The sequence below is a fragment of the Gymnogyps californianus genome, chromosome 17 (genome assembly GCF_018139145.2).
Source record: "Gymnogyps californianus isolate 813 chromosome 17, ASM1813914v2, whole genome shotgun sequence".
Classification (NCBI taxonomy): domain Eukaryota; kingdom Metazoa; phylum Chordata; class Aves; order Accipitriformes; family Cathartidae; genus Gymnogyps; species Gymnogyps californianus.
This window is the reverse complement of record NC_059487.1, coordinates 16,162,541-16,174,720: the sequence shown is the minus strand read 5'-3', so window position 1 is coordinate 16,174,720 and position 12,180 is coordinate 16,162,541. Positions and strand designations below refer to the sequence as shown.

General features: G+C 56.7%; 1 protein-coding gene across 2 annotated transcripts; it reads left to right on the top strand.

The window, feature by feature from the left end:
- The first annotated feature begins 494 nt into the window (after window positions 1-494).
- TNFRSF6B (TNF receptor superfamily member 6b) lies at window positions 495-8,493 on the top strand. Of its 2 annotated transcripts, XM_050907342.1 has the most exons (5): window positions 495-521; window positions 1,218-1,294; window positions 1,841-2,219; window positions 4,431-4,628; window positions 7,563-8,493. In XM_050907342.1, exons 2-5 carry the CDS (start codon window positions 1,253-1,255, stop codon window positions 7,838-7,840), a joined length of 897 nt encoding a protein of 298 aa, XP_050763299.1. In that variant the 5' UTR covers window positions 495-521; window positions 1,218-1,252; the 3' UTR covers window positions 7,841-8,493. The 2 variants fall into 2 exon arrangements, with proteins under 2 accessions (XP_050763299.1, XP_050763298.1); XM_050907341.1 differs by lacking the exon at window positions 495-521 and having other exon boundaries at window positions 1,022-1,294.
- The last annotated feature ends 3,687 nt before the right edge of the window (window positions 8,494-12,180 follow it).

The following is a 12,180-nucleotide window of genomic DNA, read 5'->3' as shown; positions in this document are numbered from 1 at the left end:
GCCCTCGCCGTGCGCGGGAGGCAGGACGGGGTCTCACACCGGAGCAAAGAGCGGGGTTTGCTCGTGTTCTCAGCTGGAACAGCCGCGCAGCGCCGGTATCGCTGCTTACAGCCCCGGCGAGAAATGGCACGTCTGGGCTGTGTCTGGGGGCAAACTGTGCCCCCAACAGCGAGAGACAAATGCTGTTACTGAGAAGTTATTTAGCATTCACAGCCGGGGAACAGAGCCTTCGCAGGGGCGCTTCCCTGCCTTTCCCCGGCAAAAAAAAAAAAAAAAAAAAAAAAAAAAAATAAAAAAAAAAAATCCTCAACCTTCCCCCGTGAAACTTGCGGCTCCGCGGCTCCCCCCCGCCTCCCCGCTCCCCGCAGGTACATACATTCCATTGCCCTGAGAGCTTCGCTGCTTCTGCGCAAAAGCAGAAACGGGAGCAAAAGCGGCGTTCAGACGACAGAGAGCGCCGGGCTGCGGGGATGAACGGGAAAGCGGAGCCGGTGCCCGCCGCGCCGGGAGCCCGGGAGGGGGTGAGGGGGCCGGGCGGGCCGGGATACCGCCGGTCGCTTGCGCAAGAGGGGTCTTTCCCACGGGCTGGGGCTATAAAGGTGCTGCCCGCCGAGGGGAGCGGCGCGGCGCGGCGCGGTAGGGACCGGGGATGCGGGGCGGGGAGGGGAGCGGAGCCGCTCCCCGGGAGGAGCCGCTCCCGAGGGATGGGGTGGGATGGGATGGGATGGGATGGGATGGGGAGGGAGGGCAGCCGCTCCCGGGGGATGGGATGGGATGGGATGGGATGGGGAGGGACTGCTGCCCCGTCACCTCGCCCGCTTCTGCTCCCTCCTTGGCCGCAGCCGCTGCTGTGGGTGCCGCCTGCTCCCGGGCTGGGGGTGACTTTCCTCCTCCGAGCGCTTACGCATGTCAGGGTGATGAGTGTGTCAGGAGCACGGTCGCAGCCTTCCATCGGTGAGCCGGTTCTCCACCACGCTATAAGACTCTCCTTCTGTCCCTGGGCTGGGGAGAGCCGGCATCTCCCTCAGGGGAAGGACTGTCTGAACAGCGTACGAGAAAACTTAACCTTTTATAACAGTCCTTACTCATCTCTCTCTCTCTTTCTGCTTGGAAGCTGGACGGCTGGATCGGCACTGCTGCTACAGAGAGGAGCTCCGACTCAGCCACTGTCCTCGGAGCCAGCGCCAGCCTCTGAGGAACCCTCTCTGTCTCCCCAGGTTTCTGATCACGGCGCTCGGAAGCCCTCGGTGCTATGCTATCCTGCCACGTGCCGAATTTAAGGCATCCATCCAAGGTAACATACCATCTGCTCTTAAGGCTGGGCACATGTGCTTTGAAAAGGAAAGGGAGGATAAACAAGACTCTGGGATTCTCCAGTCCTATACCCAGTATCCGGGTTTCCAAAAAAGTTTAGAGTTCCTATGGAGCATGCTACGTATTTGCTAGTTTGGAAAACTTCCCTTCTGCTTCTTGATCTGCAAAGGCCTTACCCCAAACGGTGGGGAACTGACTGGGGTGAAAAGAGGAGGAGAATGTGCTGGAGCTGCTTTTAGTGCTGAAAGAGGGAAATGGGGTTGGGAAGGCACCATAAAATGGGTTTGGGAAGGATGCTTTGTCACCTGGGATGGCAAGCGGAGGGCGATGGGGAGGCACGCGGGGGACAGCGGCTGGTCCCCGGTACCACCGTTGCTTTATCCCTGGGGCTGGGGAGAGCGTGAGGCGGGAGAATAATTTCTTGCATCTACAACGGTAACGAATTCTGTAACGCAGCAGCCGTGTTTGCTGCTTCTGCCTGTGCGAGAGGACGAGCTGAGGGCTCTTTGCGCTGTCTTTGCTGTAGTGGATGTTTGCCTCTCTCCTCCTTTTCCTGGCTGAGCTCGGCTGCAGCGCCCAACCCACTTACCAATGGAAAGATGCTGTTACGAACGAGAAGCTCACCTGCCAGCAGTGCCCGCCGGGGACCTTCGTGGCACAGCACTGCACCAGGGACAGACAGACGGTGTGCGAACCCTGCCCGGATTTGCACTACACGCAGTACTGGAACTACCTGGAGAAGTGCCGGTACTGTAACGTCATCTGTGGGGAGAAGCAGGTGGAGGTCCAGCAGTGCAATTCCACCCACAACCGCGTCTGTCAGTGCCAGGAGGGCTACTACTCGGAGATGGAGTTCTGCATCAGGCATTCCGACTGCCCGCTGGGCTCCGGCGTAGAGAAACTGGGTAAGTACCCTAGCCAGGCAGCTGCGGCAGCGGTGTGCGTGCTTGCGAGGCTCTTGTCACATCCCGAAATCTCCACCGGAGCTAAAAATCAAGGTGAAATACAGCAGCCGACGATTGCCCATAGCCTGACCTACTCCCTTTTTGCTCACCAGCGCGGTGCTGTCCTTGCTGGCGGGTGAAACTGCTCCTGGCTTCTTTTCCAAGGAGTGGTTTGTTTTGGTTTCTTCCCCGCTTTTGCTTTGAAAAGCCTTTGAAATCCCCCAGCACCACGCTTAGACGGGACGCGGCGATCCCGGTTAACTGCTTCACCTGCCGCAACAGGCAGAGGCGGGCCGTGATTCAGCCGTCCCCGGCGCAGCAGCTCGCCTTGCCGGGGCTCGTGGCAGGTGGAAAGGTCGGAGCGGCTCCCGCTCCTCTGTCAGCTCCCTTCTCCTCGCAGGCAGGGAGCGGGGAATGCTAATTATCTGGACTGAAAAGGGCTGCTAATGATGCAAGGGCAGGGCTGGCGAATGTGTGTAGCTCTGGGGCTGGGTTTTGCGGTTTTTATTGAGCAATTTGGAGAGGCTGTATTCAAAACATGAAATGGATATATGGACACGTTCCAAACCCATAAAATCGTCCTTGTTTCGATTCACATCTGGGGGAGATTCAGGAGTCGGAGTCTCTGTCCCCTGGCGAGAGGTAAGTCACAAGACATTTTAGGGGGGTTATTTTTCCGTTGTTTCCCCGGCACAAGTTTGCCTGGTCCCTTAGTTGCCCCTATTTGTATGTGTGCATACTTTCTAAAAATACAAATTGCCTACAAGCGGGTTTCCCTCTCACTCTCCCCTGAATCACCGAGGACCGGGCTCTGTCTGGAAACCACAGCTGGGTGTAATAAAACAGCGTGGGCAGCATCAGCAAAACCAGCGTTATCTTGCTTCATGCTTTGAAATGTGGAGGCTCTTGAAGTCCTTCTGTGCGCAGCACAGAAGAGCTCCAGGCTCACAGGCCAGAGGAGAAATACTTGTTGTCTTTAGCTGATGCTTACGGTTGAGGTTCGGGGTTTAATTTTTCTATAGGACGTGACTGTTACAAAATGCAGTAACGCAGCAAAAGGTAACTAGGTCTCCAAGCAACACGGGGAAGCCCTTTGAAATTAAACATCCGATTTGGCCAGAGGCTTGGCTGTAGGACTGAGGAGCCATGCGAGCAAGCTGGGGCTTTTGAGGAGAAGCTAATTTTTTCTAGTTATTATTATTTATTTATTGCAAATGGCTTCTTGTGTGGGGAATGACGGCACCCTGGCCCAGACATCCGAACCCCACAGCAATGACCGAGCATCCAGCGCGGGTGGGCAGAGCCCGGGGGCTGTGAGCGCTGGTGGCTGGACGGGGAAGCTGTGGGGCTGGGGGCAGACCTCGCTGCCTTTGGGCTTGGACGGGTGCTTTGATCCGCGTGCGGTCCCGCTGGGGACGCAGGCTTTTTTTCGGCTTTCCCCTTTGCAAATACTGACTCAGGCGTTGGGGTCGTCAGCGGGGCTGGCTAGGACTTCTCCTGGTAAAGCCAAAGCAATGGCCTAAAGTGGGTTGCAACAAGGTAGAAACCTTGTTCTTAACTAGATATAGGAAGAGCAGATGAAAAGGGGTGTGAAATTTGCTGCTCTCAGGGCCATTCCCTCTTCTCCCAAGGAATGTGCAAGACACCCTGGTGCAATCTCCCTGGCGTGGCACCGTCCCTGTGAAACAGCGGCGGGTCTGGCCCGGAGCCTGGGTGGGAAACTGCAGCGCTGCAGAAGCGAGCGGAGCTTTCACCTTCTCAGTGACTTTTCCTTTCACTTGGCCAGGAGCCTCCTGACTCTGCTGTGAATCAAAGGGCTGGTTTGGCACCCAGCTTACCCTTCGTCCCGGCTGGCGTCTCCTACCCAGGAGGTGGCCGTTTTCAGTAGCCGATAAGATCTCCTCTTGTGTCTGGAAGCTGGTGACAATTTATCAGCACGTGCCAAATGCTTTGGCTTGGGAGATGGCTGGGGGAAGCGTTGCTGTTTGCCCTACAAGAGGACACACGCTTCCCAGGGGAGCTGCAGGCAATGGTGGTCTCCAAAACATCACCCTCGTGCTCGAATGGTGTCTGGCATGCTTTGCTCTGCCGGCATCATCCCCAGCTCCTGCCGCTGCTCCCTTGCCACCTTGTCACCCTGGGCTGACGGTCCCCTTGCCTCCCCGTGCGCAGGTACCCCCTTCGAGAACACCCAGTGCCGCGCCTGCCCCCGCGGCTTCTTCTCTTCCTCCAACTCCAGCACCAAGCCGTGCCAGCCGCACCAGGACTGCGAGCAGCAGGGGAAGGTGACCAACGTGCAGGGCAACCAGTACCACGACACCCTCTGCACCTCCTGCGGACTGGTGAGAAGCAACGGCACGGAGGCATCAGGTGAGCGGCGGCTCTGCGGGCAGAGGAGGGGGATGCCGGGACCACAATGCTGCCAGGGCGAGAGCAAAGTTTCTGGCGACTTTTTTCTACTTCGATGCAAAATGAGGTGAAAGAGCTTGTAAAAGTAAGGCGTGATCCATAATTAATAGTAATTATGGATAAAATATAGACTGTCTGCCTTCTTCCCTCTCCAGGGTCGGTCCTGTAGGGCAAGGGCAGGGTGCAGGGCTTAAGCAACGGCCACAGCTCAGCCAGAGCCCGTGCAGGCTCCTGGCTCAGCGAGAACAAAGAGCTGGCAGTGAAATCCCGCCAGTTCTTACTAGGGACTGGGATAACTGGGGATGCTGCGACATAAGGACAGTTTTGGCAGCCGTTCGGCTGTAACAGGTAGCTCGCAGTGATAACCGATGGCTGGCGGTCATGTAAACAGAGGCGGTGTGAAGGGCTGAGCCAGCCAGCTCGGCTCCTGGCGTGCCTCCTGCGCTCGCTTCTGCCAGGCTTTCAGCCTCTTTTCCAGGAAGCTTTTATTGTGGCCGCAGCCTTCTCTCGTGCAGGTTGAATGGAGCAGAGTCCAAGGTTCACCGGAGCTGAGCGTAGGGGGGATTTTGACCTGTTAGGTGAAAAAGTAGAGACGTGGTGTCAGCTGTGTCACCGTGATAGCGCAAAGGTAGCGCCGAGCCTCGGTGGAGGCTGAAGGTTGGGCAGGAGCCGCCAGCGGGCACAGATCGTAGAATCGTGGAATACCAGGTTGGAAGGGACCTCAAGGATCATTTGGTCCAACCTTTCTTGGCAAAAGCACGGGGCAAAGGAGCAGGGGAGAGCGATGGGCTGGCTCCGGGGGTGCTTTGTGACATGCACCCCAACACGTCAGGGGATGAGAAAGGGACTGAAAACCATCTTAAGGGCCTGACGTCAGTTGAGGTGAGGCAGGTGGCTGTTTCGAACCACCCGCTCTACCCTGAGCATCCAGCCAAGATACACGGGAGACAAATTCAACGTGAGTGATCTGGGTGGCAGTGAACCTGCACCCTTGAAATTCCCCCCAAAAAATCAATCACAGAGCCATAGAACAGCCCAGGCTGGAAGGGACTTTGCAAGTTCACCTGGTCCAACCTTTCATGGGAAAGGGAACCTGGATGAGATTATCCAGCACCATGTCCTGAAAACCTCCAGCGATGGGAACTCCACCGCATCCCTAGGGAGGTTGTTCCAGTATTAAAAAAAAAAAAAAAAAAAGTCTTTCTTTCAAATAGATGAAGCTTGATAGAAGAGCTTCGATAAAAGCTTCTCCCCTGTGGTGACGGAGCAAGGAGGCTGTTCCCCCCAGCAGCGTGCGAGAGCAGCTCTTGCCTTCCCATCCTCTCCTGGCACCGCCAACGCGGGGCATTTCTCCTTACGAAGCCTGACTCACGCCACGAGCTCCTTGCCAGGAGCGTGATCCCGCCGGAGAGAGGAGATGGAGAGCTCTGTCATCAGCGGGCCGCGGTCCCGGGGAGGGGAGGGGCGGTCAGGTGAGAGCAGCGTCAGCAGCACGGGCGCTGCCGCTCGTTAGGCAACGGCACCCGCGGCCAGACCGGCCTTTCAGCTATTTATAGAGCGAGAGGAGGCCCGTGAGCAATGGGAGCCGAGGGGTATTTTTAACTCCGGTTCATCATGATTTCACTCGGGAGGCACGCGGGCACCTGCCTTCCTCCCTGCTGCAACGGCGATCGCCGGAGCAATTCAATATAAACCCCGAGTTTGCAGGAGAGGCAGAGTCCGGGCAAGCGAGCCCACCCCAGTATAACCAGTGAAACCGTTCCCAGTTTACAATGGCATAAAACTAGGCTAATCTCTCCTTGACTGAGTAATCGTTTGGCCTTGGTCTCTTGAAAATTCTTTGTGATTTCATTCTTTACGCTGGATGCACTCCAGTGATGCTGTAGCCAGCTGGGACCGGGCCTGTCCAAAAGCCCCGATCCGGGCTGTGCGTAGGGCTGGTCCTGCCCTGAGATGTAAAAATCTGCATGGGAAAATAGAAGCTTTCAGGAAAAATAACATGTGTAAATACTTACTGCAATTACTTCAGATTTTTCTGGAGTTTCCCTTTTCCACTGTTCCATGGCAAGGAGGAGCACAGAAAAGGTATATTTACTTTTTTCAAAATAACAGGAACATTTACATGTTGTTTTCTAACTGCCCCATACAGGACGGGCTGCTACTGGGCAATCCTGCCTGCGGCGCGGGCTGGACCCAACCTTCCAGGGCAGTTAGCTGGCAGAGATGGGCCTCGGCCAGTTAACGATGTCATATTCGGTGCTTTTCTCCTCCTTATTCCTTCTAACCTCATTTTTTTCCACTTGCAAAATGCTTATTCTGACCTGCTTGTTGCACCGCACACCCGCCGGCAGCACGAGCCGGCCGCCTCCCCTCTTCCCCCTCGACTTAGGCAAAAGGACGAGCCCGCTGCAAGCCAGATGCTGCCGCGTCCTCGGTGCAGGGACTCGCGCTCTGCCTGGGCACCTGCACGCGTGGGCAGAGCTGGGCAGGGGGTCCCCAGCTCGTGTCCGTGGATGGACGTGGTCATGTGAGCTAAAATACCCTCCGGGATCTGGAAGATGGGTTGTGAGAGGCAGGTTTCCTGGCAGGGCTCACTGGGCTGGGACCCCTGGTCCAAGCCACGGCTGGAAAGGACGATGCCGTAGAACGGTTTGGGTTGGAAGGGACCTTTCAAGGTCATGTAGTCCAACCCCCCTGCAATGAGCAGGGACATCTTCAGCTAGATCAGGTTGCTCACAGCCCCGTCCAACCTGACTTTGAATGTTTCCAGGGATGGGGCATCTCCCACCTCTCTGGGCAGATGTCCCACGGAGAGGCTTGGTGGGGCTGTGACCTGCTCTCCCGGTGTCCCGCGGTCACCTTCCCCCTCACCTCCAGGTTGTTTTCTCCCACCAGCTCTAGGAGACGACGACTGTGAGCAAGCCATGATAGACTTTGTGGTGTACCAGAACATCCCCGTCAGAAAGCTGAAGCGCCTGCAGCAAATCCTGGAGCGCTCGCCTAGGAAGCAGTCGCTGGAGACCAGGGCGGCCATCCAGGAGAAGTTCAGGGCTTTCCTCATCCACCTCAAAGAGGGGCACTACGAGGTCACCAAGGAGCTGCTGGACGCGCTGCGAGCTACCAAGCTGCACTCCATCGAGGAGAAGGTCCGCGAGCGCTTCCTCCTGTACTGAGAACACGAACACCTTTTTGGGTGGTTTTTGTTTTGATTTTTCTTCTGTGGCTTCGTTAATTTATTGATCTTTCCAAACCTAACTTGAAATGCAGCTTTAGAGATGAGCGATGGGTCAGTGACACTGCCCTGTGGCAGCTGCGGTGGGTCCCGCTCGGCGCGCGGCTGCAACGCTGCCTCCAGGATGGGACGCTGCGAGCAGCAGCAGCAGCAGCAGCAGCAGCAGCAGCAGCAGCCCCGCGCCCGCGGCCGGTGCAGCTCCTGGGAGCTCCCCGGGTGCTGGCCGCTGATTTTCCAGCACTCAGCAAGGGTCAATATTTTATCAGAAGAGAAACATGCAGCCAGGGTCATTTTTTCTGGGGAAGAACCCAGCTCCTCCTTTTTAGAAAACTGTCTGGCTTTGTTTTAAACTGTGTAGTTTTGGTTTTGTTGAGGGGTTTTTTAGTTATTTAATAGTATTTCCCACTGAGGATTCACTTGCATTTGTTTGTCATGCTTTGTTTTGAGAAAGGAGTTTACTGCTGAGACACACATTGGGTGTAGGATGCCCCTGAAGTACAGCCAGCTTTAAATTTATTTCTAAAATACCTGTTTTTATACCATGTGTGAGAGATGTTTTCTAAAGAAAGAAACAAAAGAACTTATTTTATTATACGATTCTCTGTCACCGGAGTCCTTTCCTAGTCTCATTTGGAGGAGAGAGGTGGCGTTGCGAGTCCCAGACCATCATCTTCTGACTCCGCTTACCCTTGCCCGCTTTTTGCACGCGCTTCACCCCATCAGCACACAACGTCAGCCATCCGCACGACACAACAGCCCACCGAAACCAGCCTCCGTGAGCCACGGCAAGGCTGCACGTGAGCGGGACGTAGCCTGTCTGTGTTGGGATTTGCCGCCGGTGCGGCCAAGGTGAAGCTCATGTCTCTTGGGTCAACCCAACCGTGTCACCCTGAGCCCCAGGTCTGTCCCCAGACCCGACCGGACGCTGTGGCGTGCGAAGAGGCGCTCAGTGAGCCAAGAGCCGTGCCTTGGGGCGCTTGTGCTGACTGCAGGCGGGGTTTTTTTACGCCTTGCAGATGTCACTTAGGGAAGTCAACAAGGGTGACCCGCTCAGGCATTTTCCAGCCTGTAGCAATGATGACACAGAGCCTACATCTTCTGCCTTGAATGAGTTTGATTTTTTTACAGCTCTTCTTTAGCTGAGTAGTTGCCAGGAATAGTTTGTGGTTCAAAAGAGGAATATTTTCCCCCAGCTAGAAGCTGTTAGAAGCACCCTGAAACATGTGCTATGTGGAAGTGCCCCCACACTTCCCCCGCGTGAGGAAGGCTGACATAACCGAGTGCAAGAGGGGATTTTAGCCTCCCCTTGCTGCCCACAGACACATCCCGGGCTCTTCCTGCTGCAATGACAGCACGGCAGGCTGGATGAGGGGGCTGATCCTGGGGCCAGTGCTTGCCTTTTCACGGCTCCTCGCGGCTCCGGAGCTCCGGAGTCCCTGGATGTCTGCTCACATCTGCCTGGCGCTGCAGACTTGCAGCTGGGGATCCCAGACTTGCAACTGGGGATCCCAGACTTGCAACCGGCTCAGCCTGGTTTTGGGCTCTGGGGATGAAGCGGTTCAGTGACCCTGACATTGCCCTGGGTCAGTTCAGCCAGGGACAAAGAGAAGCAAATGGCTGAAAAGCAGCAGAGGGGACCCCTCGCTCGCACCTCTGCATTGAGCTAGGACTAATCCTGGCAATCCCCTCGCAGCTTTGTCAAGCCTGGCCTTGCAGTCCTACAAAGGAGGCTGCACAAGGGACCGTAACTCCCCTTTCCAATGCGCAGTTATCACCACGTCTAATCTCTGCCCTGCTGAGCTGCTTTATTCCAGCGGGCTGCAGCTCAGTCCCCAAGCGTGACTTACTCCGAGTCCCTCGGCAGTAGCGAAGTGCCGATGGCATGGTCCAAGAGCAGCTAAGGGTGGGAGACGAGGAGGGTTTCCATCAGAGTACTGTGAGAAACAAAGTACTGCTGCAGCGCGGTGCTTTTCCCCGAGGCAGAGGGCAAGGCAGGACACCCCGCGCTGATGGGTCGAAGGCTGGAGCAGCCGGAGCCTCAGGTGCTGGCCACGGCTCCTCGAGGGATTCCCGTCCTGCTGCGCTGCAGTTAGCCCTGACTCAGCGCTAAGGATTCGGTGTGCTTGGTCTAAAGGAGAAGAGGAACGGAGGGTTGTTAGTGTAGGAACCGCCTCACGTTCTTTGTCCACGCCACCCTGGTTTCTTCAAATATGTATTTACCACGAGAGCTGGGGGGGCGAGGGAGGGAAAATGAGAATATTATTGGCAGGAAGCTGGTAATCGTTATCTTGGATGCAGGTTTAGTTGGGTGGTTTTCCCAGAGAAAGAGGTGCCTTTTCTGCGTATTTTTTTGTGATAGAAGACCTCAGTCCTGGGATGGAAGTGCCCGCGGGGCACTGTGGCTGAGCTCGGGGTCTTGGGACACCTCGTGTTGTCCTTGGAGCTTGTTGCCCTTCTCACCAGCAAGGCAAAATCTGGGCTGCGGGCTGGAGGCCTCCATCAGCTGCGCAGCGAGCCAGAAGGCAGCCAGCTCTGGTCCCCGGGCTCCCGGCGGAGCTGTGGCAGCTCACCGGCGGCTTCTCATGGCTGCGACGTGGCTGGGGGCTTCCATGGGAGTCCTGGTCCGACCAGGCACTAGCAGAAGTTAAAGCAGAGCGGCTGCGGTACAGCCGTGCTCAGTCCCGTGCTCGTCTCCCCATGTCAACACGCTGAGCGATGCCAGAGCCCAGCGGCTGATAAACACAGACCGGGCAGCGACCCCCCGCTCGCCCAGCACACGTCCTCCCAGCCGGGCTTGCCCTGGCCTGGAGAAGAACCCGGGAAACATCTTTCCTGCTGAATGCCAGCGCAGAGGAGGGGGGTTTGGGTGGGGTTTTTTTTTTTGGTTGTTGTTTTGGGGGTTTTATTTGACATCGTGAGTGCTCTGGCCCATCTAGACGTCAGTCTGCACAGATCCTTTGTCCCTTCAGACAGAGCAAACGCAGCACATGCTTGCTCCCACCCAGGGGTCTGCAAGAGTTTATGTCCCACCGCTGTGACTCTGAGGGCTCAAACGCCCCCGACGTGCAGGTGGTGCAGGAGCGAGGAGAGCCGCCCGGCTCCTTCCCGTCCTCCTGAGAAGCGTTGCCTTGCTGAGCCCCCCCGGCCCTCTCCGCACTGAGCGTGGGTCGACCGTGTCTGAACCCCCCCGCCCCGGGAGGGGAGCCGATGGGCGCCTGTCACCCGTGTGCCATGCCAGATTGCAGTGGGGGCCGCAGACCTCAGCTCGCCGCAGCAGGAGGGGATGGTTGAGCAACTGGGGATCGCCCAGCCTGTGTCAGGTGAGCTCTGCGCTGCCAGGCTCCCCCAGCCATCGGCCAGTGCAACCAGGACCGAGGGTCTGGGGAAGGCAAGTGATGCCCCGCGCCATCCGGCAGCTCCCCAGCTCGGCGCTACCGGCGTGACTTGCTCTTCCAGGTAGTCTCGTGAGCACCCACGGGTTGTTATCTTGCTCTGCCGAGATGGTTTTGACCTGGCGGCGGCTCGGTGTGCGTTTGGGTGTTGGTGTGTTACGAGCCAGCGCAGGCAGGTTGGAGCGTGCCTTTGGGAGCTTTCCAGGCAGGCGACGTTTTGGGCACCGGTGCCGTTTGCAGGCTGTTCGTCGGCGGTGCTAGACCTCTCCCCAGGTCTCCCTGCTGCCGCCCCGTAGTCCGCAGGTTCCCCCCGACCCGAGTCCCCTCATGCTGAGTTAGGCGGAATTTCTGCACAGCGAAGTTTCTCCTTGTGCGGGCTCGCAGACAATGTGACAGCAGGGGATCTTTCTGGTAAATATTGACCTTTGTGACAGCATCAAAGCACCCCAGCACGTGAGTCCTGCTTGGCTTCCAGGAAATGGGCTTTGCTGGAAAAGCCTGCATGAGCACCGTGCGGTGCCAAGCCCAGCTCTCCCCGCCAGCCTCCCCGGCTCTGCTCCCACCGCCTCGCACCCAGACCGCGGCAGGCGGTCACAGACCAACCTCGGATAGATCATCAGTTTAATTAGTTTAAAAGGTGAAATAAGAGGATAAAACCCCCTTTTGGTTTTCACTGAAGTTTCCAAAGCCTGGAGAGAGAAGAGGAAGAGTTGGCAGCGTGAGCTTCTTCCTGATAATTTAAATGACTCCTTTCCTTATAAGCTGTGGCTAAGGACGAGTACATGGTAAAATTTCAGTGTGGATGTATCTCTCTCCTGGGGATGACTCAGATGTTTAGTACACAGAAGATCATTTTCCCAAATGCTACGAGCACTACACAAAAAAACCC

What these genes read in the sequence shown, in the direction of transcription:
- TNFRSF6B (XM_050907342.1), top strand. Translation starts at nt 1,253, where the DNA reads ATGCTATCCTGCCACGTGCCGAATTTAAGGCATCCATCCAAG. An exon ending in ATTTAAGGCATCCATCCAAG is followed by an intron (nt 1,295 to 1,840) that starts GTAACATACCAT and finishes TCTTTGCTGTAG; the next exon opens with TGGATGTTTGCCTCTCTCCT. An exon ending in CAACGGCACGGAGGCATCAG is followed by an intron (nt 4,629 to 7,562) that starts GTGAGCGGCGGC and finishes TTCTCCCACCAG; the next exon opens with CTCTAGGAGACGACGACTGT.